Source organism: Artibeus jamaicensis, unplaced genomic scaffold, assembly GCF_021234435.1.
Source record: "Artibeus jamaicensis isolate MK-2021 breed Jamaican fruit bat unplaced genomic scaffold, CSHL_Jam_final contig_685, whole genome shotgun sequence".
Classification (NCBI taxonomy): domain Eukaryota; kingdom Metazoa; phylum Chordata; class Mammalia; order Chiroptera; family Phyllostomidae; genus Artibeus; species Artibeus jamaicensis.
The window spans coordinates 12,576,917-12,603,042 of NW_026521924.1; the positions used below are offsets into that span (position 1 = coordinate 12,576,917).

Below are 26,126 nucleotides of genomic sequence, written 5' to 3' on the forward strand. Positions count from 1 at the left end.
GATAAATAAATAAAATCTTTAAAAAAAAAAAAAGAAGGTGAGCACTTCCCTGAGGTCCGTAGTGCGAGTGCATGATAGCATCTAAAGGGTAGTCTAGGTCTCATTCCCTTCCCCTGAGGTGCTTCCGGCTCTGGAGCCTTTTTCCTACCCCAGTCAGTGACTTCTTCTGCTGTCATGAGACTTCTTGTTATCCAGCTTCCTGTTCATTCATGTCCTTCACGTGCCCTTCTCGTCCCCACCCTGCTGACCTTGGTCAGGCAGGCTGCCCAGTACCTAAACCTCAGGGGCTCACTTTGAAAATTGACAATGTAGGCCTACATTCCTAAACAATGTCTTGTTTTTCAATGTAATACAAATAGGATCATATTCTGTGTGTTCTTCTGGAACCTGCTTTTTTTCTTCAATATCCTGTTCCTAAGATTTGTTCGGATTGTTGTGTACTGCCATACAGTTCACTCACTTTCATGGCTCCATAGGCTTTGTCTGTAAGAAGATGTGCTATTTATCCTTTTGACAGTGGATGGACAGCTGGGCTTTTTAAAGGTTTTTGCTGTTGGAGATAGCACTGTTATGAGCATTCTTGCACATGTCTCCTGGTACGCATGGCACCGGGAACATGCCTGACAACCTGTTTTGCTATATTGTTAAAGAACAAATTCAGCTGAATAAATGTAAAGATCTACTTGGCTTTATTCAGCAATTCATGAATTGGGTAGCATTCCGTCTAGCAACTGGAAGGGCCCTCTGATGAGCTGTATAAAATGAAAGGTTTTTATAGGTCAAAAGAGGGTGAGACTAAGAAGTTAAAAAGAATGGATTTTATCTTAAGCAGACACCTTGCCTTAGCAGGTCGTGTTAGACAGATTACCTCACTAGTGTTGATCAGAAATTCCAGACTGGGTTAAAATTTAAAATTCTACTCCTGGGAGAAGCTGAAACTGAAATTAAGTTAGTTTTTAAAGTATGGTTTGGTGACATGGGTTTAGCAAAAGTGACTTCATTTAGGTTTGTTGTTCCTTTTTAACAGCAAGTAAACACAGTTGTCATCTCTTGTCTTGATCCCCTGATTTTCCTGTTCCGTTTCTGGCTATTTGCCCTGACCAGCATTAACTGTGGCTAGTTGGTATGTTGTCCTTCCCTGAATGTTTGCCACTTTGATTGCTGTCATTTTTGACATTCCTGGTATAGAATTTTCTGTGCTTTGCTTAAGTAAAGTCTGCCCTTTCAGAAGGCCTACCCTTCTTCCTCATAAGACCACAGAGCTGGAGGGATGGTCATGTGCATAGCCCCACACTAAATACCACAGATGTCCACTGTTCTCAGCATGCTTGGAAACTGGAAGAGCCGGTGTTCATGCTGCCTGTCACCTACCAGACCCAATACGCAGAGACAGGGATCGAATTTTTATGGGCCTTTTTTTCAGATGACCAGTGATCTGGGGAGAATAGCGGATTTGTACCCTAACGGACTGTTTTAAATTCCATTTTAAAATGGTCCTTTTTATAAGGAGAACAAAGTGCAAGTAAGGGGTTTAGAATTCAGGGGAAAGTTGATTGGATTAAAACTGAAGCATTCTCGACCTGGAGGGTGGTCTCTAGCTGTGTCCTGGGCCGTGGTCCTTTCACCCTGGAGCACTGTGGCTCAGATCCCATCTTGAAGTGCTTGCAGTCCTCCTGAGGCACAAAGGTGGGACTGCTTGTGGTCTCCTGGAGTCAGGGTGGGTCCTGGAACAGTAGATTTTACACGCATTGATTGCTAAGTTTATTGTCTATTACTTAAGACCGAAATTTTCCAACTTCCTAGTCCCCCATCAGTTTCAGTAGAATTTCTCGAATAATGCTTCTCAGTTTTGCTGGACAACTTTGGTCCATTTCCTATTCCTTAAGTAGTTACCTAGTTTTGCTGCTGCTTCCTGGGGAGAGGATTTGCCGGAGTCCTCACAGCCATTTCAGGGCCCCTCCCTTCAGGACTCTGAACGGTATCTTCACTTGATAAGGCTGACAGTTTCTTTCTTCCTGTGCTTTAAAGCTTCGCTCTACTTTTTCTTTTTTTTTTTTAAATCCTCACTGGAGGAAATGTTTATTGATTTTAGAGAGAGAGGAAGGAAGACAGAGACAGACAGAGACACATAGATGTGAGAGACGAACATCGATCGGCTGCCTCCCTTATGCGCCCCAACAGGGGGTCGAACCTGCAACCTTTTTGGTGTATGGCGTGACCTCCAACCCACCGAGCCACCTAGCCACCTGGCGGGGGCTGTACTGTCTTCTTTTTCTTTTTTTATCCTCTTCTGAGGACATTCTTTTTTTTTATTTTAATAAATTTTATTTAGTTATTTTTCAAGTACATTTTTTTTATCTATTTCTCCCATCCCACCCCCCCCCCGCCCCATCTCCCCCTCCCTCCCATTCCCCCCCCCCCAGTCCTCATCCCTGTGTCTTTCATACTTGTTCCTCAAAATCCCTCCCCCCTTTTTCCCTTAAATTCCCTTCCCTCTCCCCTCTGGTCACTGCCCACTTGTTCTCTATTTCAGTGTCTTTGTTTTTATTCTGCTTGCTTGTTTGTTTTATTGTTTAGCTTCCTGTCAAAGGTGAGATCATATGGTATTTGTCCTTCAATGCCTGGCCTATTTCACTCAGCATAATGCTTTCCAGTTCCATCCATGTTGTTGCAAAGGGTAGTAGCTCCTTCTTTCTCTCTGCTGCATAGAATTCCATTGTGTATATGTACCACAATTTTTTGATCCATTCGTTTACCGATGGAAGCACCTAGGTTGCTTCCAACTCTTGGCTATTGTAAATTGTGCTGCTATGAACATTGTGGTGCATAGGTTCTTTGAAATTGATGTTTTAGGATTCTTGGGGTATAATCCTAGCACTGGAATTGCTGGATCAAAAGGCAGGTCAATTTTTATTTTTCTGAGAAAATTCCATACTGTTTTCCATAATGGTTGTACCAGTCTGCAATCCCACCAGCAGTGAACCAAGGTCCCCTTTTCCCCACAACCTCTCCAACATTTGTTGTTTGTTGCTTTGTCTATTATAGCCATCCTGACTGGTGTAAAGTGGTATCTCATTGTGGTTTTAATTTGCATCTCTCTGATAGCTAATGATATTGAGCATCTCTTCATGTGTCTCTGGATATTCTGTATGTGAGGACATTCTTATCATTGCTTTTTAGCAAGAGAGGAAGGGAGAGAAAGAAACATTGATCGGCCGCTTCCCTCACGTGCCGGACTGGAGACTGCACATGCTAGATGAGGAGTCAGCCCACAGCCCAGACATGTGCCCCAACCAGGAACTGAACCCACAGCCTTTTGAGAAAAAGAGGGACGTCAATGTGAGAGATATATCGACTGGTTGCCTCTCATATGCCCCTAGTCCGGGGACCTGGCCCACAACCCAGGCATATGCCCTGACCGGGAGGAATCCACCTGGCAGCCCTTTGGTCCGCAGGCCAGCACTCAGTCTACTGAGCCACTCAAGCCAGGGCTGAACCCACAACCTTTCTGTTCTGGGTCGACACTCCAGCCAACTGAGCCACCCAGCCAGGGCTCTGCTGTCTTTTTGCTTGTATTTTTTCTGGGTAGAAATCTACTGCCATTCATATGTTTGTTCCTTTCTGCACATGTTTTATTTTTCACTCCAGATCTTCTTTCTATCTCAGATTTTCAGCCATTTGATTATCAGGTGTGGTTTTGTTCATGTTGCTTGTGCTAGGGACTCATTTAGCTTCTCGATTGATAGATTTATGGTTTTGTCAAATTGGGGAATATTTTGGCCATTATTTCTCTCGTTTCTCTCCAGTTACATGTATGTGGCTGCCTAAGTTGTCCAGCAGCTTCCTGATGCGCTGTCCAATTGTTCTCAATCATTTTTCTCTTTGTGTTTTATTTTGTGTAATTTCTATTTTTATATATTTTAATTTACTGACCTTTTCCATCAGTGTTATAGTTGTTAAATTAACATTTGTTCAATGAAGGTCAGGATGCTAGATAGTGAGCTAAGTTCAACAAAAGACCACAGAAGAAATGAAGTAGAGAAATTTAATACTCATGGATCATGGAGGAAGTTCCTGGAACGCCTTGAGGGGTCACACAGGGAAGGCAGGCAGGGTGCGGACCTTGGTTGGTCAGTGTCCGTGGTTGGAGTGCTCTCAGATACCCAGGCTAAGGTCAGATTGGTCAGTTCAAACCAAAAAGAGTGGGTTTTTTAGTAAGTTCCAGAAGTCTTACCTAAGGGGCACACGGAAGAAGGCATAGGAGGCGGGGGAGACTTCTGATCGCTAGGGCTGTTGGGAAAATCGTAGCAGGAATTGACATTCGTTTGTGACTCTGCAGGGTATTATCTAGGACATGTGCTTGCACTAGGGGGTTGTTGCCAGTTACGGGACCCTGGAGGCCACGTGGTCAAACCAAATGGACATGGAGGCAGCAGTGCCGTGCGGTAGCTCAGCCAAACTCTCAGCAGTTGTCTAATGTCATCTACCTCATCCAGTGTGGTTATTCTTTTCTGACATTGTATTTTTTTATCTCTAGAAATTTGATTTAGATTTTTTTTTTACATCTTGTGTATCTCAGGTTAACATGATTCAGTGTTGTAGCTCCTTTTTGGGGGGGCAGGGTCTTGTAGCTCCTGGAACATACGGGATACAGTTATAACTGTTTTAATATAGTTTTTTTTTTAGTTCTATTATCTGGGCCTTGCTTTTAAGCTTTATTCAGCAGGAAGCAGAGCAGCATTCAATTTAGGGCTAATTTTACCCCACTATGGAGGCAGAATCCTTTGGAGGACTCTGCCTGATGTTCCTATGAAGTATGAGATTTTCCATGAGGCTGGTGGGAATGGCAGTAAGCCCAGCGCGAGCTGTGGGTTGTTGTTTATTTCATATACAGCAACACCCAGTGTTTCCAGGACCATTGGTTGGAAAGACTTCTTTCTCCTTTGAATGGCCTTTGCACCTTTATTAAGTGTCACTGGACCGTGTATGTACTAATACTCCAGGCCGCAGTGGGTGGTTGACACTCAAGCAGCCTCTTCATTCTCCCTGTAGTACTTTAGAGTTTTATTTTATTTATTTTATTTTTTATTGATTGATTTTAGAAGAGGGGGGTGGGGAAGAGAGAGAGAAACATTGGTTTGTTGTTTCACTTATCTGCGTATTCATTGGTTGATTCTTGTATGTGCCCCGACCGAGATGGAACCCACAACCTTGGCGCATCAGAACGAGGACCCTGGCAGCTTCCTGAGTAGTAATGGGAAACGTTCTCTCACCTTGGGTTTTCAGACTCACAGAGTGGAAAAGGAATGACAGAGCCCACCCACCAAGGGCACCAGTGACGAGACAAGGAGCCAGGAAGGTCTCCTCAGGAGTCGGCTACTCCAGTCACTGAGAAACCCCGGCAAGGACATGTCCCTTCATACCGCAGTCTGTCATGGTCCCCAGCATAAAGGTAGATTAGGGTCTAAAACCAGCCAGGGCACTGGCAGTGGGCCACACAGCGAGTCACCTCTGTTATCTCGTGTGTGCCCTGAGAATAATGGCAGAGTCACTGCTCCCAGAGCCAGACGGAGGGGTAGCTGCACCCGTACTGAAACGTTTCTTGTTTACAGAGTCTCTCCCAGGCCAGGAGCCACAGTGAGTGCTTTTCCAGAACCACCTTGGGGGGTTTTGTCTCCCTCTTTAACATTCTGTTCGGAGGCTTCAGAGTCTTGAGGGAGACGTGCTGGAGATGACCTCCCTGTTCTACCTCCCTCCCCCCTTTCCCGGTGAGTCTCAGAGCATGCTGACTCTCGGATCTGTGCTCTTTTCTGGAAGCTTTGGGAGTATTCTGAGGTTCGCCCAGGAGTGTGCTGGACTTGTTTCTGAGAAACTGCACGTTGGAGGTACACAGGTGGAAGGCGTGCCCAGGGTCTGGAAGGGTGCAGATCTGAACAGCAGGCAGGGGAGCAGTTGCTCCCTCCTGACACTTGTTGGCCCTTATTTCTCTGTAAACAGTAGGTGGAGCATCTTGTGTTCGGAGAGTGTTGAAGGTCTATCTTGGCTAGGTCCTGGGGGAGTTGGGGGAAGAGGTTAGGAGACAGTGGAAGACAGCAGCAGACAGGCTGCTGGGCAGCACCATGGGCTTGTTGAGGTTGAGGAAGCAGGGAAGGCCGTGGTCAGATTAGCCACACATGGGCTTTGGAGAGAGAAGTGAGGGGAGAGGGGTGAGAGAATTGAAGGAGCCCAGCGTGGTGTAGTGCCTTGGCGTCAGACAGACCTGTGTGTGTACCCTGCTCCGCCATCAAGTTCTGTGACTTTTGGGGGAAATCTCTTTAAACTTACGTTCTTCCATCAGTCCTATAAGAAGAAGAATACTTGCTTTTATAACTGTTGTGAAGATAGAAAACTATAATGCTTCCTTTATGCATGGTAAAGTAGAATCTGTTTCCATTTCTTCCCCCGACAAAACAGAGCTTAAAAGCAGATCCTGTCTGCCCTGGCTGGTGTGGCTCAGTGGATTGAGTGCCAGCCTGTGAACTGAAAGGCTGCTAGTTTGATTCCCAGTCAGGGTACATGGGACCTGGGTTACGGGCCAGGTCCCCAGTTGGGGGTGTTCAAGAGGCAGCTCTCACACATTGATGTTTCTCTCCCTCTCTTTCTCCTTCCCTTCCCCTCTCTATAAAAGTAAATAAATCTTTTTTTTTTAAAGTTATTTCTTAAATTTAAAAAAAAAGTAGATTCTGTCCTGGGGAATCTGTCCTGGAAAGTCAGAAATTTATGAGCAATAGGAGAAAATAGGAGGACTGGAGGCTCTGAAAGCTCAGGAACATCAGAGGATGAGGTTTTAGGAGTGAGATAGCTAATGGGGGTAGATGGAGGCAGTTAGCTTCACAGCTCAGGGGTTTGAGCACTGGTCTTGCAACAGGGATAGGTAGATAGATGAAGGGATGCTAATTTCAGAGAGTAGGTTCTAGAGCTGAAGATTCCAGAGGTTAAGATGTTCTGGGTGCTGCTTTCTTGCTATGGAGTTGGGAATAAGAAGCAGTGAGGCCAGAGCATGGCATGGGCCATCCCATGATCTTTCAGAAGGAAGAGGAGTGTTGGCCTTGAAAGAGAGGACCATGAGCACCTTTGGAAGCTGGTGGAGATGTGGGGGGATGATTAGGAAGGCAGTAGATGTGAGCAGTGAAGGAAAGGAGGGGCTCTGTCTCTTGGGGAATGACAGTATTATGCCAGCATGAAGGGAAATGGTCTGGGATCAGCAGTGAGGAACCTTGGGGTTGGTACGGAATGAGGCTGGGGCACAGGATTAGTCGCTACTCAAGAGGGCCCTAGGGCAAGGCTGTGTATGAAAGAGGCCTTGATAGAGGTGGGAAGTTTACAGGGCCTGCACCTGGATGCCTCAAAGTGAGCTAGCTGGTCACTGGCTGCCGCAGCCACAGATGGTATGGTTGGCATTAATTCCCCCTGGCTGATCATTCATTGATACGCAGGCTCCACCCTTCGTCTTTTACCTAAAAACTGTCTCCATCTTCTTTACTTCTCTCATTCCCATTAACTTGCATGCACATGCAAGCACACACACTCCCCAAGACTCTCTGTCCCTGAAACCCCACCTCCTCAGGATGTCCTCAACATTTGCATTCCCCAAAATTCCTCACATTGGCCTTTGCTCTTCTTATCATTACGACCTCCAGGGCTGTGGGGCTACTTACCTAGAGCTACAGCTCAAGGAATCAGTTAGATAAGACATAAATGATAGTGTTCCCAAGCCCGTGCCTTGAGCTCCAAGAAGTACTTTCTTCTCTGTATGTGAAAACAGGGAAAGAAAGGTTGTTATAGGAACAGAAAGGATCTAAGCTTGTACCAGCACCAGAAAACAACTTCAGGGGTCTGTGGATGTCCTGGATGCTTCATTTGGGTCTCCAAAGCAAGCCCCAGCCCAGCCTGAACTCTGTTCATCTTTTCTGTCCATCTTTCTATAGTCTGCCCCCTAGGTCTCATGCTGAGCTATTCTGAATGACGTTGGACATCCCAGAAACAGCAGCTCTCCTGAAACCTGAATCCTTGGCCTGAGGACTGCACATCTCACCCACTTTGCTTTGTCAACTATAGAACAGCAGGCCTTCAGTGTCTGTAGAACCCAGTTACTGCCTAACTCAGATGTCCTTTGCTGGAAACAGACCCTCAGGCTCCCTCCACTGTTTCTTCACTAGCTGAGAGCCTAGTGCTCCTTCTTGAGCCTTCAGTGAGAGATGTGGTCTCTTTAGAGCTTAGCCAGCTTCTGCCAAAATAGGAGAGAAGAGCACCTATAAATTTCGTAATGGAGGGGACCTACTGAGCTTTTTTAGTGTTTACCCAGAAGATACCCAAACGTGAGTGTGAATTTTGCCACTCCCCACCAGCAGATAGCTTGCTCAGTTGTTTTTTTCTAATTCTTATGCAGAGATGGTGTCTGCTGCCTCATTTCTCTCTGAGGCTCTAGCAGGGTACATTGGCTTCTCCGGAGTACAGGGCTCGGAATAAAAATCGCGCAACTAAAGCGCTGCAGATACTGTTCTCTAGTTTCCACTCTGGCATGCCCTGGTACCTACAAGAAGGACATGGGAATCCTGCCCCCGGGATCCAGCCCCCCAGCTCTGACCAGCTCTTTTTCCTTCCAGGGAAAGTGAATTTCTTCTCTAGCGGCCTTCTGTTTTCTCACCGTCATCACGGAAACATCGTCATCTCCAAGGATCACGTGAATTCCATTTCGTTCTATGATGGGGTAGGTGTTCCACCCATGTATGGCTTTGTTGTTCAGAAAGATACTCCCACTTCTGAGGGAAAAAACAAATAACTCCCATCCTCGCTTGACCACCATGGGACAGGATGTCTGGGCTCTGCAGTGCCTTAAAGGCAGGCAGGCAGGCAGGCAGGGGGATGACAGAGAGGCCAGCCCTCTCTCTATCAGGGCTCTGAGCCCCGTCAGCCTCACTGCTGCTCGGTAAAGGGCTTAGCTAGAAAGGGCTTCTGTGTCAGGAGGGCCAGCAGCTATCCTTGGGCAATTAACTCATCCCAACGAGGATCAGAAAGTAGGCTGAAGGAAGGCCTCTTCCTGGCCAGGAACACAAACAGCGTCACCCAATTAAGATCGGGAAAGAGCTGCTTCTTGTGATATTGACGGGGCTCCACTCACGCATTAGCATGGGAAAGAAGTGAGGCAGAGAGGAAGAAAAAGGGCTAACTTACCCCAAGAGGACTTAGATGTACCCATCATGTGTTCAGATTTAACCTCCAGCTGCATGAAAGTTCCTCCCCCAGGACCATGCTTTACCTTCGCTGGTCTACACTAGCGAAAGGGTAAAACATCAACACTTCCCTTTCCCTCTGGGGAAGGAGAGTAGTTGTGAGTGTCCTCTAGCCTCTACCCTCTGGCTGGAGCACAGCTTGTCTTCGTGTGGCACACAACCTCAGCCTCAAAGCCAGCTCGTTTGAGAGCCGAGACAGAGGCCAGGTGGGACAGTTCTGTCATGTGGTCAGAAAATAAATCTTGTGAGCAATTCTTGAAAGAAGTCTTTCTCCCACATAGAACCCACTGCCTTAAAGGCTGTTCAAAAAGGCAGGCAGACCAGTAAGACAGAACGGATGACCCTATCAGTGAAAGCTTTGATACCAGGTTAAAGAGTCTTACAACGTCAGGGGAGAAAGGATGAGTCTTTCAAGTGCTGGGACTCTAAGTTAGCTAATTTGGGGAGAAAATGGAGTCTTACGTCATATCAAAAATCAAAATACTTCAAACGAGTTAAAATTAAATACTTGAAAATTTTACAAGTAGGAAGAAGAATACAAAAATGAATATTTATTAAAACTCTAGGGACAGGAAGACTTCTAGCTTAGAAACTTTCTTAGATACAAGAAATTATAGAGGTCTGTCAGGTTTGACCACTTACGGATTTCTAAAATTTTTGCTGATGATTTATTGAGGTATACTTTAAATACAGTTAACTGCATCCATTTGAAGTTTTGGCGGCTGTACGCACTCGTGACCCCACAGTCACCAGCAAGACACCAAAGACGATCCTCACCCCCAGAAAGTTCCCTAACACCCTTTTGCAGTTCATCTTTCCCTCCCCTGGCTTTAGGCAACCACTGATTAGCTTCCTGTCACTGTAGATTAGTTGGAATTTTCTAAAGTGTTATACGGGTAGACGTTATAGATTCTGGAACCCTCTGAGCCTCACATTTTTCACTCAGTGTAGGGAGTTTTGGATTCATCCGTGTTGTGTGTAGCAGTAGTCAGTTTCTTCTCATTGCATTATTGCTGAGTGGTATTCCATTCCACAAATGCAGCATAAAATTTATCAGACTAAGTAATAATTTAAAACTCTAGAAAGTTATTTCAAAAAGAAAGTTAAAAACAACTAAGCTGGGTAAAACATATTCTGGTGATTAAAAAAGTGAGTCAATTTTTTTTTCTATGCAAAGCTGTATTTCTTAACATGAAAATACTGAATCTCAGGTCAGGGATATTAGAAAACATGAGATTAGTTAACAGAGACAGTCATATCTTATTTTATTGCACTTCACAGTTGTTGGGTTTTCTACAAATTGAAGGTAAGACCCTCCACCAGCAAAGATTACCACTCACTTTATTATAATACTCTCTTTGTTTTGATGGTCTGGAACCAAACCTGCAATATCTCTGAGGTGTGCCTATATATGAAATCCCATTAGAAACAGCCTCATGCTACCACGCATGACAACGAATTAGCAAAAAGTAAATAAAAGGTGCTGTTGGCAGAGGAGAAATGGAGTGAGTATCATAAATGTCCACCCATAGGGGTGACCCGAGAGGAAAGTGGGAGGCTGTCTTGCAAATGTTTACAGATAGTTTGCAACAACAACAAATACAGGTAATTTATAACTATGTGACAGATGCTAACAACAAAGCTTATAAAGCAAGACACAAAACTGTTAAAAAAAAGGATTTCCCAGTACCTAAAACACATAACTCAATAAGTGGATTGGAAAAAATGACTAGAAGAAAAAGTATTAAAATGTTAGCTGCAGTTGGGATTAGCTGATGGGACTTCATATTACTTTTTTAAACCTTTCTTTTCTATTTTATTTTTTGTATTTTTTTATTTTAATTAATGAACATATTTTATAATGAAAAAAATTAAATATTAAAGAAAACCTTTTCCTCCAAGATCCAGAACAAAGCAGGGATGCTGGCTTTTGCCATTTCTATTCAGCATAGTATTGGAAAGTTTAGCCAAAAGAATTACACAAGAAAAAGAAATAAAAGGCATCTAAATTTGAAAGGAAGAAGTAAAATTATCTTTTTTTGTCGATTATTTGAAAATCATAAAGAGTCCACAAAAAAACCTGTTAGAATTAATAAACAAACTGATAAAAGTTGCAGGATATAGAATGAACACACAAAAATTCAGTTGCATTTCTATATTCTACCAATGAACAATTTAAAAGAGATAAAATTATTTTAGCCCTGGCTGGTGTGGCTCAGTAGATTTAGTGCCAGCCTGCAAACCTAAGGGTCACAGGTTCTGTTCCCAGTTGGGCCTGTGCCTGCACTGTGGGTCTGGTCCCCAGTAGGGGGCACACAAGAGGCAACCACACATTGATGTTTCTCTCCCTTTCTCCTTTCCTTCCCCTCTCTCAAAAAATATAAATAAACAGAATCTTTAAAAAAAAAGAAGAAGAAGAAGAAAACGAGCCCTGGTTGGTATGGCTCAGTGGTTGAGTGCTGGCCTGTGAATCAAAGGGTCACCGATTTGATTCCCAGTCAGGGCACATGCCTGGGTTGTGGGCCAGGTCCCTGGTTGGGGGCGTGCAAGAAGCAACTACATACTCATGTTTCTCTTCCTCTCTCTAAAAAAATAATTAAATAAAATCTTAAAAAATAAAACAATTTCATTTGCAATAGTATCAAGAAGAATATAATACTTAGGACTAAATTTAACCAAAGAAGTGAAAACTATAAAACATTGCTGAAAGAAATTAAAAAAGACCTAAATAAATGGTAAGATATCCCATGTTTACAGATTGGAAGGCTTAGTAGAAGACAATACTATGCAAAATGATCTACAGATTTAATGGAATTCCTATCAAAACCCCAAAGGCATTTTTTGCAGAAATAGAAAAACCCATTCTGAAGTTGATATGAAATCTCAGGGAACCACTAATCATCAAAATAGTCTTGAAGAAGAACTAAGCTGGGAGGCTCACACTTCCTGATTTCAAAACGTAATACAAGCTATAGTACTCAGACAACACTGTGATAGTAGCATAAGATCGGACATGCAGACCAGTGAAAGAGAGTAGAGAACCCAGAAATAAACCTCCACCTGTGTGCTTAAGTGATTTTGACAAGAGCGCCAAGACCAACGAGGAAAGGACAGTCTTTTCAATAAATGGTGCTGGAACAACTGGACATCCATGTGCAGGTGGACCCTTACCTTGTGCCATATACAAAAAATGAACTCAAAATGGAACATTGGCCTAAATGTAAGAGCCAAAACAACTAAACTCTTAGAAGAAAACATAGGAGTAAATCCTTGTGACCTTGGATTAGGCAATGATTTCTTGGATACGACACCAAAAGCAAAGACAACAAAAGAAAAAATACATAAATTAGACTTCATCAAAATTAAGAACTGCATCAAGGGACACTTACCAAGAAAGTGAAGACAACCTACAGAATGAGAGAAAATATAAATCTAATAAAGGATTAATACCCTAGAAAGAATTGTGAGATGACATTTTTAGGAAAAAAAACCCTTGTGCTTCCTATATCTTATATACCCAAGTATTGGAAGCACAGTTGCATTTGAACCCTGGTAAACCACATAATATGAAAACAATCACGCCGAAGTTTGTTACGTGTGTCTGATAGTAGTTGTGAGGACTGGTAACATACAAATGGCTTTTCTCACTGGTGCTCCCTCTTTTTCTCTTAGGATTCCACCAGCACCGTTGCTGCCCTTCTGATAGACTTCAGAAGCTCATTACTTCCTCATCTCCCAGTTCATTTTCATGGTTCAAGCAATTTTCTGATGATTGCCCTTTTCCCAAGATCAAAGATATACCAAGCGTTTTACCCAGAGGTAACATTAGTCATTAGCAAAACTACTACTGTGTGTCCCTAGCAGTGTAGGTGGTAAGGCAGTGTCTCAGGGTTAACAGTAAGGTGTTGGGGGGCTGGAGAGGGTGGCTCCTTCTCATCCATTTAGGTCCTGGAATGGTGCCTTGTCATTGAGGGGCGAGACCCTAAAGGAATTGAACAAATAGCTTTATAGTGGCTAAGAAAAATCTTCACTGTCCCTTTAAATCCTAATTAAACTCATTTTCCCTTTAGCCACTTGGTCGAATTGTTGGGCCTTACCTACTGTATCAGAGCTTTCTGTCCCACCCAAGTTCTCCCTCCTGGTGGTTCACAGACGCTGACCTTGCAAATGGTCCCACCTGGCAGGCTGCATATTATAGGCACCCGGCACAGATTGTATGAGTGAGGGAGTTTACTGAGAATTATGCAACCCACTTAGAGACCAAGCAATAGTTAAAGTCAAACAGATGGCTGGCATGATGGCGGGTGGAAATGCTTGGAAAGGTGTGATTGCAGCAGCTTGTGGGAGGACGGTGTCTCTCCCCCAGGACAGGTTCGCAGAGCGTGGAGGAGGCAAGAGCTGGCCTTGGTGCAGATGGCGGGTCAGGCCAGTCTGTGCCTCCATCTTCCTGCCTGCTGGTCCTTCCCACCTCCTTCTGATTGTCCTTTCTCGACCAGGGACATGGAGGCAGCCCCTTAGGTTCTCTTCAGCCATCCCTTTGCCTCCACACAGGAGTTGCTTGAACCATTCACTCCGTCTGGCCCTCTGACCAATGGAGAACATGCCTCTTCTGCCAGAACCTGTTACCTGACACCTTCTTCCCTGCTTCCTGCCCTGTAAGGGAGCAGAATCCCTGGGAGAGGAACCCAGAAAGAAATTCCAGTTTTAAAATATAAAGAAGAAAATTGTTTCAGGCCTCTGTTTTTGAAGTAAACTTGTTACAGTTGTTTGTACTGACAGCCTAAGTTTTCAACAACCATGGAATCCTTCCATGTGGGTTCCATATCCTGTTGTTGGGTTTAAAGTGTTCTTTGCCCAAATTCTGTTTTGTTTAGGTCTTCTCCCTCTGGCAAAAGCAAGCTAACTCAGGGCTGTCTTTAAAAGTGATCCAGGAGGATGGATTATCTGTGGAACAAAAGAGATTGTGAGTGGCTGCCTTCAGTGTTTATGCTTGCTTGCTTAAGCTGTGCGTGTCTGCTCTCTCTGCAGGGTGACTTGCATTATGTAACACAGGGGGCTTGGTTTCTAAAAGAACCAACATGGTCATTCCCAGTGCTGCCAACTTAAAGATAGCACAAGTCCTTGGGAGAAGTTAAATCCACCGAGAATCAGAAACCCGCAATATTGCCAAGGGTTTCAGGCGACCTTCCTATGTGGGCACACTAGTCATCATGCACTAAAGCCACGTTTTATTTAAGCCAGTGAGGTGCTTGTTTTGGAAGTGTTGACTTTGTCACCGGACTCTGGCTGGAAAGCATCACAGAACAAGCTATGTAAAGTATGTGTGCTATAGGGAGATGGAGTTCTCATTTGTGTGCTTGTGGTATTCCAGACACTCCAGTGCACAGAAGCTCTTCAGTGCCCTGAGCCATTCTGCCGGGGAGAAATGGAGTCCTCTAAAGCTACTCTCGGCCAGACTCCCAGAGCTGGACTGGTGAGCTTGGCTTTCTATTTATAGGTGTTTAATGTCCTGGCTTTTGAAATGTCAGAAACGTCAGTGTTGGTCCTCTCCAAGCTCCTTTTTCTTTTCTTTACAGCTTCTTAGGGATCATTGTAAAAGTTAGTAGTGACACACCATATACAATTTTATTCTCTAGAGAGAATCTTTCCAAGGTTCCTTTTTTGCTATTTTTTAAAAAGATTTTATCTACTTATTTTTAGAGAGAGGGGAAGGGAAGGAGAAAGAAAGAGAGAGAAACATGAATGTGTAGTTGCCTCTTGTGGGTCCCCTACTGGGGACCTGGCCTACAACCCAGGCATGTCCCCTGACTGGGAATCAAACCAGCAACCCTTTGGTTCCCAGGCCTGCGCTCACGCCACTGAGCTACACCAGCCAGGGCTCCAAAGTTTCTTTTTTATCAATTAAATAACAAGTTTCTCATATGAATGGACACATTCAAGCTTTGCTGGTGATGGTAACATAGGAGCATTATCTTTGTTTTTCTAGGTTTCTCCAGCATTTCGCCATCAGCAGCGTTAGTCGAGAGCCTGTGATAAGGACCCATCTCCCTGTCCTGCTCCAGCAAACTGAAATCAACCCTATTCACCAAGGAGAAAATGACAAGGTAGAGCAGCAGCTCACCAAGTCTGCTGGGAGTTCGTGGGAAGAGAAAGAATCCTGATAGCCTGCCTTTGGTTATTCCGTGTCAGTTAACAAAGGAGCTCAGGCGGGTCCGTTTTGTAAGGCACTCCACCCCCTCAGGTACTGATGTAATGATACACATGAAACTCACTCCGTGCAGTGACTGTACAGGCATCTGCATTAACCCCAGCCAAGCCCCCTGGCAGCGGTGAAGCCTGGGCACCTTGCCCTGCCCTCCCCTTCCTTCTCCAGGCCTTTCAAGCGCTTGCTCAGTGCTCTCATGCTGTCAGCTCTTTCTGGTTGTGACAGGGCCTTACCTGGCATTGGGTGACACATTCAGCTTAATAAGGGGATGGGCCTTGTTAGTTGGGCCCGGCTAGCATCACCAGGGGAAGGTGATACTTTATAAACATTGCCTTCCCAAGAGTGGATTGTAATCTGCGCTAGCCTCGCACTCCTCCTCTTAACCTCTCCCACTGTTTCTTTGGAGCCATGTGTCTTTATGTGCTCAAAGAGGACATTTATTTCTGTGAAAATCTGGAAAACACTCAGTTACAAAAGAAAATAGAAACACCAAGCAACCAGAAGCCTCACGTTCCCCTTCGGCAAGAGTTTAAAAATGAAAGTGGCTGCTTGTCATGTTTTGTTGAAAAGGTGCTGTGGGACCGGCCCTAAAGTAAGAGGGGACCTGGCTGTGAGCACACGTGCTGGGGTGTGAGAGGCCGAGGCCGGGGCGCTGAGGAACAGGCACCAAGGTGGGGAAATTTGGATGGAAGGAGGATGAATGAAAAGGCAGTTGCATGGAGTACTCCCCACCAGGCAGACAGGGGCACGGAGTAGGGACCTGGTCAGAGGGGTGACGGGAGAGCTTCTGGTTTCCAGAAAGAGAAGGGATCCGTGGCCATCTCTCCGCTGATGTGACCACTCAGGTGATGAGTGCCACCAAGCTGAGCTTTAGTCTAAGTTATTTGTGACCAGGCCTGTCCCAGGGAATCTTGTGTATTGTGATAAAACACACACTTAGGCCTTCGCCATGCTGTGTCATTTATTATCTGTATCCTTCAGCACTGCATGGTTCCTTTCCTCCCCTGCTTGACCCTCCGCAGTGAATTTCTTCAAGTTACTTTACAGTATCTGCCTGCAGAGGGCTCTATTTTCATAGGGTTGTGTAGTAAGGTTAGGATGATCCAGCGGGGCTCCTCTTCTCCCCATCAAAATTCAAAGGACCAGAGGCCACCACCCACCTCTGCTTCTGGGAATTCAGCTCCTTGTCATGCTGGGCAACTTTGGTGTGTAAGCATTTCACAGAACCCCTACATGTGGACGCTCGCTCCCCAGAGGCCAGTCTGAATGGCAAAGAGGAGTGGGAGCTGGCTCTGAGCTGGGTCGTAAGAAGCTGCTCCTGCATCCCAACCCTACAATGTATTCTCCTCGAGGCACACAGGACCTCGCCCCACGAGTCATTCTTATTAGGGCAAAGTAATATTAAACGAAACCAAAAATCTCAACAACAACAAAAAAGACTCCGAAGTACTTCCTACCCTAGTCTGTTTCCTTAGCCGGGCAGCGCGGTGCGGAGGGCAGGCAGCCAGACGGAAACGTCTCCCGTGTCCCTGGTGCCCTTCACTGAGGTCGCTGTGCCAGTCTGCCTTTTTTGCCCCAGACTGCCTTTCTGCCTAGTGTTTTTGTTGTATTTCAGTTGGTCTAGTCACAGTCCGCTCATGGAGATTGTAATAGTAATACGAAACTTAAATGTGTTTGGTGTGTGTGTGCCAGTGTTCTAGGCATTTTTACATAGATTAACTCAGTCATCACACCTACCTCGAAAGATAGGTTCTGATTTTAAGCCCAAGCCCACACAGCCAGTGAGTGCTGGTGCTGAAGTTCAAACTCACAGAACCTGGCTCTGTAAGTCTGTTCTCACGCATGCTGCCTCCCAGTTCTATCCCAAACCCACATGGCTTTTCTTTCACACAGGTCATCATCAGCATTGTAACTGGCCTCCCAGGATGTCACGCTAGCGAGCTCTGTGCTTTCCTGGTCACTCTGCATAAGGAGTACGGCAGGTTAGTGTGGCTGCCACCTTCGCTTCAGGGAAAGGGATTCTGTGCCTGGGCCTGCCCGGGCACTGGGGAACCCGGGACACGTTCTGACCTTCGGTGTAATCGGCATCAGTGAAGCAGCCACATCGGTCCATTCCTTTGACACATTGTTCCGAGCACTCTCTGTGCGCCAGGCTCCATTCTAAGTGTGGAGCACATCTGAACGAACAGACCAGAACACCTCTGCCCTCGTGGAGCTTACACTGTAGTGTGGGAAGACAGCTGACCAGATGAGGGAAACTGTGTCAGCTAACGAAAAGTGCTATGGAGAAAGCAAAGCCGAGAAGGCTGTAGTGGGTGCTGGGCTCAGAGGTTGGGCGTGGGAGCAAGGATTCCAGCTTTGTGTTGGGTGTTCAGGGAGATGTCACTAAGAAGATGATATTTGAGCAAAGGCCAGAGGAAATGAGGGAGTGAACCCACGGATTATCTGGGAAGAGCACTGGGGCAGCCGGACCAGCACAGGCAAGGGCCTGGGAGTGTGCCTGGTCAGGAGGGCGACTCAGGACCAGGATGGTTAGAACTTGGGAGCTGGTGGACTGTGAGTTCAGGTGCAGTGGGCCATGTCGGCTCAGGTGAAATGGGGAGAGTCATCCATCCCTCACTTCCACCTGGAGGGCAGGTTGCTAAATAGCCCTTGCTGACTGAACTGGGCGTTGTCTCTAGTCATCCTACCTCAAAGCAAGGCATCCTTCAGCAGGCTGTAGAGGGATTGAGAGGACTGCAGCCACGTAGAGGTTTGGGGATTTTGGGAGGGAGATTGTGGAAGCTGGGGAGACAAATTTTAGAGAGACACGAGGCTGTTACCGGACCTCCTTTACAAGTACTAAGTAGTTACTCAGTCTCTTCCTCATTTCCCTTGCTTTGTTCTGTAAACATTCCTGATTCTTCACTCTGCCCATTTCATATACTCAGCAGGCGTTTTACTGTGCGTCAGCTCTGTGCTGGATGCCCTTCAGGAAGCGGCTACCTGGCCAGGAGTCTTTCTCAACTCTGAAGTGGCAAGGAGCTTCCAGGCAAAAGCTCCAGTGGTTGTGGTTTCAAGATTCGGGCTTCCCGACCCGGCCAGTGTCCTCTTCCTGTTTCGGCGGTGCCAGGCCTGCTCTCCTGGAGGCTTCACGAGGCAGAATGTCTGGTCCCATTTGAATCCAGGGCCAGGCCTTCGGGTGGCGCCATACCGAGATTACCTTTGCCGTTTCCAGGTGGATGGTGTACCGCCAAATCATGGATGGCTCTGAATGTTTTCACGCTGCCCACTTCCAGAGGTACCTTTCCAGTGCCCTGGAAGCCCAGTGGAACCGCTCTGCCCGCCAGTCAGCCTATCTCCGCAAGAAGACCAGACTGCTGGTGGTGTTACAAGGGTGAGCACTGGGAGTCTTCTGGGGACTGCAGGGTAGCGTGGAGGCCCTACCACTACTGTTTGTTTTGTTTTTTAAAGATTGTATTTATTCTTAGAGAGGGGGTAAGGGAGGGAGAAAGGGGGAGAGAAGCATCAATACGTGGTTGTCTCTCACGCATCCCCCACCCCCGGGGTCCTGGCGTGCAACCCAGGCATGTGCCCTGACTGGGAATCGAACTAGTGATGCTTTGGTTCACAGTCTGGCACTCACTCTACTGAGCCACACCAGCCAGGGCACCACTACCATTACTTAATGTGTGGCTGACGGACACAGAACAAACTCTACGCCTGTATGAGCAGTGTCTGTGCTACACAGAGGCCTTCAATGAGCGAGGACTCCCACTGGTGTCCTGTGACCTAGAGTAGCTGGTGCAGCTTACACATAAGTTTTAGGTTTGGCTTTAACATCATAATATCCCCAGAAGGTGGGGAATTAGGGAGGAGGTTTTCTGAGCAAGTTTCTTTGATAATTCTTATAACAGTGGTCCCTAACCCTCTTCCCTCACCACGTAGGCAAGGGAGCATCATCTCTTTCAGTCCTCCCTCCTGTGGAGCTGCTGAGATGGCCCCCACGCTCTGACCTCCGGCCCCAGCATCTGGAGGATGGCTGGTCCGGGAGGGCTTCCTGAGGCTTCAGGGAGGAGCTCGCAGAGCCCAGCTGAACAAGGAGTTCCCTGGGAGGCCGGCGTGACCCTGTGCCCCTGCTGCAAGCACCCTGGCTGCAAGGAGTTGTCCTTGACCTCTTTCTTGTAAGACCTTCCAGGAAGGCGCCCCCTGCAGCCCCATCACCCCCTTGGACCAGAAGGGAACGTGCCAGAAAACAGGCTGTATACTCTTCACTGGTGTCATTTTGGTTGGTAATCAAGAATTGGCATTTCTCACAAAGTGTTTTTGTGCTGTGCTGTATTTTGTGCTCATAATAATGAGTATTTGCAGTTGGCTGATTGTTTCCAGTAAAGAATAGGCCCAGATGCAAAGCCTGTTTGGGCTCCCAGGTGTGATGGTGAGACCTGGAGGAAAGCCAGGTCGGTGGTCCCAAGGCAGGAAGTGGGCAGGGCTGTGCCCCCCCACCAGGCCTTGTTTTCTCCCCTGCCCCGGGCTTTCCTCTGTCAGCCCCTTGTCTCACTTGTGGGCCGAGGTTGGAAGCCACAGAGCAAGAGCCCGAGTTTGTAACTGTTTGTTCTCTTCTGGTTTTTTTCATTGCTTCAAATGGTCAAAAGAACGGATTGACCCCTGTCGGAGTTGAGAGTCGGGGGGAATGGACCTGGAGTCCAATTTGGCGGTTTAAGATCCTACAGTGTAGGTCATTTTCACCTTCTGTCACTTCAGAGAATATTGTGGACTCCTTGTCTCTGAGTGTACAAGTCTGCAAAAGTGTCAGGTGTCCCAGCTGCTCGGCACCACAGTGACGGTGTGGCCGGGCCACGCGTGTGCTCTCAGACTGAGACTTCGCCCAGTCACAGTCCCGGGATTCTGAGGACTTCAGACTTCCTCCCCGTGGACTCGAGCCAGGATATCAGCTAAATGCTGTGGCTCTCGCTAACACACTGGCCTTCCAGGCTGGGCCCCTTCACTTGACGATCAGCAGGGAGCAGCCTCCTTTTTTAATGTCTGTCTCCTTAGGGCTAGACCTGCGAGACCAAAATTGAGACCCCAGAAGCTTCTCAGACTGAGAATTTATTACTTAATGTTACTTTAATCTTTATTTATAGGATTGTTTGGGGGAAGCCTGTGGTTAGGGAAATTTTCTTTTGCTCCTAGAGTAGCCTGGTGTCGTTGGGCTTACTGAGTCAAACTGGAGAAATCTTAATTTAAAAATATAACTTTAAGGAATTTTTTACACTTTTTGTAGGGTTGTAAAATTACTCTTTAAATTATCTGCATTTAAAACAAAGCACCTCTCTCAAAACGAAAATTGAATTAATTTAGAGCATGTGCCCAAATTGTAGGCTTAAATTGCAAACATAAAACAGAGCCCAAAGGATACTTGAATGGAATATCTGTTATTTCAGAGGAAAGACAGTTCAAGTCCTACTGGGCTTTTGTTTTGGTTTTGTTTTGTTTTGTTTTGTTTTTGTCTTTAATAAAGAGAGTACTGGCAAGAAAGAGGCAAACATGAAGAACCAGTTTTTTGCCTTCATCATGCATTCGGGCAGTTTAGCCAAAGTGGCCAATGCAGTCTGGCACCTGGAATGACCTGCTTCCTTCTTTGGTGCCGGCTGCCTCCTCCTGCTTGGAGGCCACGCCCAGGATGATTACTGTAGGGCGGGGGCTGGACAGGGAGGCAGGGTCTAGCAGGACCCTCTTAGTAAGTAGAGTAAATGACACTCGGGGCCTCCTGTCTTGCCACCTGGCTCTTGGCTGCAGTGCGTAGGTGCATCATGTAGATGCACCAGATGCATTGGTCTCACCAAGGAGCCTGGGGTGAGTTTTCACTCTAACCTTTTGTATTAAAATAAATGAAGATTAGTGGAATGCTCTGCAAACCTGGGAATTCCACAGGCGCCCTTCCTAAGGGTGAACCTGTTGTATTAGACTGACCAAAATCTGCAGGACTGGCTTGTAAGTCTTTTTTTATTTCTTTATCCTAAAAATAAGAGCCCTGGCTGGTGTGGCTCAGTGGATTGAGTGCCGGACTGTGAAGCCAAGAGTCGCCAGTTTGATTCCCAGTCAGGGCACATGCCTGGGTTGCAGGCCAGGTCCCCAGGAGGGGGCGAGTGAGGGGCAACCACACATTGATGTTTCTCTCCCTCTCTCCTTTCCCCTCTCTCTTAAAATAAATAAAGTCTTCTTTTTAAAAGATAGAATTGCTTCATATTTGTTTTAAAAGAGAGAGAGAAAGAGAGAGAGCCTCTATAGGCTCACACCAAACATGGGGAAAAAAGGCTCCAAGCGCTTCCTTTTTTTTTAATAGAATGAGGGAAGAGCTGACACTGAGGAGCAAGGCTGGGATACTTAAATCTATCGAACCTGACCACAAAGAGATGGGAGGGCAGCGTGCACGCATCAGTCCTGCTTACCACGCGTGCTTAAGGGACTGCAGTCCAGGCGATGTAGGGGCTCTCCTGGCATTCAGGCCCACCCAGACACCGCAGAACCAATGGGAAGAGCCCCACGTGGTAGTACACACACCTGCCCAGGCATGGGGAGAAGCCTTCAAGGGAGGCCTGTGAGCAGAGGGCTCTCTCTAAAGGCTGTCTGGCTGCCAGGCCCTGATGGGGGGCTCTAGCACGCAGCACTCCCTGTTCTTTACTAAAGCGCTACTGGTTTGTAGGGACCGAGGCAGACCTGCTGGGCGGTGGAGGTGGAGGGACAGGGACTAACACTTGATCTGGGATAGAGCCAAGTGCCGACTTACAGGTGAATGGTGGGCAGTGACTCGGGAAGTGGCTCAGGCAGACTGTACTTATCCTCTTACCCCCCTGACTGGCCTCCCTAGGACCCAGGCCCTTCCTTCTACAGAAACTGACCTTTTGGTCCATAGGCTGGGTCAGTCGGGAAGATGTTCTCACAAGGTGAAAAGCACATGCTGTCTCTTCGAGTGGCCGTGTATCTACCTGGGGTTGGGCGTCCAGTTCATTCATGTAGCCTGCTTTAGGCACTGTAAATTACAACACTCAACTGCCTTCGTTTCAACTGCAGACACAGACTGTAAACAAATAAATGAAAAAATACAGAGTATGTAGCTGACGTCAGTGCTTTGGAGAAGAATTAGGGCAGGGGCAGGTTGGACCAGAGGGAGGCTTGCAGAATCACATAGGCTGTATGAAGTCAGGGGACACCTTCCTCATGAGGGAGTGAGGGGGTAAGCCTTGCAGACATCTGAGTGAGAAGAGCATCACAGGAGAGGGGACAGAGAGTGCCCGGGGGAAGTATGTGTGGAATGTTTGTAGAAGAGCCAGGAGGCCAAAGCCACCCGGGTAAGGAAAGGCACAGTAGGAGAGCCAGCTCTTTCCTGCAGTGGGGGGCAGAGCTTAGAGGGCTGCTGGGCCATCATAAGTGCTTTGGCTTTCACACTGAGTGGGACGCAAGCCCCTCACTCAGAGGCTTAGCACAATGGGATGAGTCCGATCCCTCTGGCCTCTGTGTTGAAAACAGTCTGGGGAGAGGCGAGGACAGGAGCAGGGTGGCCATTGAAGCAGCTGTGGTGCTGATTTGGGCAAGAGATGGGAGCAGTTTGGACCCATGGGTAGTGCGGGAGTATGAGCAGTGGTCTCTTTCTGGTTCTGTTTCGAAGGTTGAGAAAAGGTAGAGTCAGTGATGACCCCAGGCAAATCTGTCGACCTAGCAGCTAAAGAGACCTCTGCCGAGAAGGACGAGGCCTGGGGAGGAGCAGGCGTGGGGGAGCTGGATCGTGAACATACTAACGTGAAATATCAAATTGTCTCTGGACATCTGGAGTTTGGACGGAGTTCCAATCAGGAGATACAGTGCAAGGGTATTTTATGTGTCTGCTGGCCTGGGCAGGTGCCCTAGGATCCCCTGTTCTCTCTTGCCCACATATTCTGTGAGGTGGAAGGAGACGAAAAACCTATTTTAAGGAAAATAGGAGCAGGAAGGAGCTCCTAACTTGATCAGAAAACAGGCGTAAGGACACTGAGTCCCCCCTCTCTGAGCCCCATCCACAGTCACCTGTACAAGCTTGCCAAACCCCGAGGGTTGGGGGGTTATGCTTCTGCCCACTCTTGCACAGTTCTGAGGACTGATGGGACTCGGGGATGCTGAAACACTGGACCCCAGCGGCTCTAAATCCTGATGTTGGATGACCCCGAGAACCCAGCACCACTCCTCATTTCGGTTTTCCCTCCGCTCTGGCTCGCTCAGCCACTCAGCCTTCTCCTCTTCCCCTGCCCCGCTCTCCAGCCCCAGTCAGTAAACTAACCATTCCCTGTTTCCCCCCAGCTACACGGATGTTATCGATGTTGTCCAGGCCCTGCAGACCCACCCTGACTCAAATGTCAAGTCCTCCTTCATTATCGGTGCCATCACAGTGTGTGTGGAGCCCCTGAGCTGCTACATGGAGCACAGGTATGCCCTGGGGCCACCTCCATGCCACGGGACATGCTGGGGCTGGTATACAGAACGCGATTTTCTCCCACCCACTAGAAGGAGACATCCATCTTTCTGTGTGCTTGGAACACATCAGTTCACCTTACACACAATAAGTGTTCAGTTGTTGTTCGATTGGTGCCAGGTTCTCAGAAGACTCCTTTGGATGGGCAGCCTCTGCTAGTTTTGTGTACTGGAGAGCTGTTGGCCTACGGCTTGGAGCTTGAAACAGTGTCTCCCAGAAAGAAATGCCCGCACCAGCCTTTTCTTTTGTCTTTACTGCAGAGGAGAGGCCTGTGTCCCAAGGCCTTGGGTTATCTCACAGATATTTTTTCATATGGTTAAACCAGCTTAAAGCCATCCGTCCTACCTCAGTATGGGATGCTCGTTCTAACTACTAACATGGGAACTTTTGTAACTTTTATAATTTTTGTGAATTCCTTTCTGATTTCTTTATGTGCATGCTTTTTTACAGGTGTGATGTACGTATAATTTTATATGCATTTTCTTAGGTTAATGTAGAAATATGTATGTTAACATATATGTTCTTGTATCACGCTGGTAATTAATTACATTTTGATGAATTACATAGTCTTATGTGTGGATGAACATAATTGTCTTAACCATTTTCCCACTATTAGTTACACAGGATGTTTCCAACTTTTCACTATTATAAATAATGCTGTGGGAACATCTTTATCCCTATAAACTTCTCAAATTTCACATTATTTCCTTAGAATAGATTCCTCAAAGTGATACTTCCCATACACTAACTACGTGTACAGAAGTTATACTACTTTTTATTCACTTCCCCATATTGCTTTCTGAGTAGGTTTTACAGTTGACACTGTTGCAGAGGTGTCTGGAAGTACCTGTTTTTACCATGACCGTGTTCCTCAGTGGGGACAGTTTTAAGCACTGAATTGTCTCCTCATAGAGCTGTTCAACCTCCTCTCCCTGCAGCCTAGTGGGATATCTCCTGTGTCTGTAATCATGTGGTCTTTCCAGCTAGTCCGTATTATTATTATTATTATTATTATTATTATTATTATTTCCTGGTTACTGATTAATCTACCCTTAGACCTTCATCTGTAAAAGCTTCCTTCCTATTTGAGTCCCAAGTTGGTATCTGTAAGTTTCTCATAGAAATTACATCACAGGTTATGTCCCCAATCACCTTGACCGATCCCAGGAAACGTCTTCACCATTCTCTCTTCTCTCTAGCCATGACCTAGGTTCTTCTCTCCAGTAGAAAAGCCAAGGGGGTCTGTTTCCTTCTGTCTCAGGTTAGGTTACTGTGGTGGACGCTGAGCTAACATTACGACTGTGCTCTGGACTGCCGTGTTGACACTTACATGTGACGCTTTCTACCATCCGTGCCTTCTTCTGCTCAGTTTTTTTGAAAAGGTGAATTAAAGTAGAAGGAGGTCTAACATGGGATGAGATTACTACCGTAAAAAAAGGTAGGACAAGATAGTAATAAGGAAACAACAAATGGAGGTTACACTTCAGAAAACTTAGCCCAGTCAAGTACTCTTCTGCACTTGTCAAAAAAAATTGAGAAGAGGAGCCAACAAGTGGGATGGAAAGGGCTCAAGGAGAAGACGTAAAAGGTCTGGGGGAATGGCAGGAGGGATCTTCTTGGAGTGGTGGAAATGTTCTAAAACAATTGTGCTGGTAGCATAGCTCTTTAAATTTACTTTAAAAACCATTGAGAGGACTTCCGCCAAGATGGAGGCGTAGGTTGAAACGCTGTGCCTTCTCGCACAACCAGGTTTAAAAACAACAAAGTTTTAGCAACAAAAACGCAGCCAAACCACAGAAAACTGAACTATACGGAAGTCTGACAACAACAAACCATTCGGCCAAGCCAATAAACCAGTGAAGGAGCGAGCAGTGAGACGGACCATGCAGGCCCCAGGGGCGGCGGGGGGCGGGGGGGAGCAGCCGAGGGGACCACCATCATCCCTCTCTGACCCCATCCCCACACACAGCGTCACAAACCAGAGACCTGGGTAGCCCTGCCCTGGTGAACACCTAAGGCTCCCCTCCTCATATGTAATGGGTACAACCAGAGCAAAACATTATGGCTCAAGAAGAACTCAAAGCCCCAGAGCCCATAACTCTAAGCGATGAAGAAATAGCCAAACTTTCAGATGCACAGTTCAAAACCCTTGGTGATCAGG

The 26,126-nt window shown here is 46.6% G+C and overlaps 1 protein-coding gene across 2 annotated transcripts in view; it reads left to right on the top strand.

Annotated features, from left to right (window-relative positions):
• Positions 1-26,126, top strand: part of DNAAF9 (dynein axonemal assembly factor 9) — a 124,735-nt gene that overhangs the window by 70,574 nt on the left and 28,035 nt on the right. For both annotated transcript variants that reach the window (XM_053671071.1, XM_053671072.1), the window contains exons 21-28: positions 8,646-8,749; positions 12,945-13,091; positions 14,147-14,235; positions 14,644-14,745; positions 15,259-15,376; positions 17,371-17,459; positions 18,695-18,853; positions 23,794-23,919. In XM_053671071.1, coding sequence (XP_053527046.1) covers positions 8,646-8,749; positions 12,945-13,091; positions 14,147-14,235; positions 14,644-14,745; positions 15,259-15,376; positions 17,371-17,459; positions 18,695-18,853; positions 23,794-23,919 — 934 coding nt within the window. The remainder of the gene's footprint in view (positions 1-8,645; positions 8,750-12,944; positions 13,092-14,146; positions 14,236-14,643; positions 14,746-15,258; positions 15,377-17,370; positions 17,460-18,694; positions 18,854-23,793; positions 23,920-26,126) is intronic.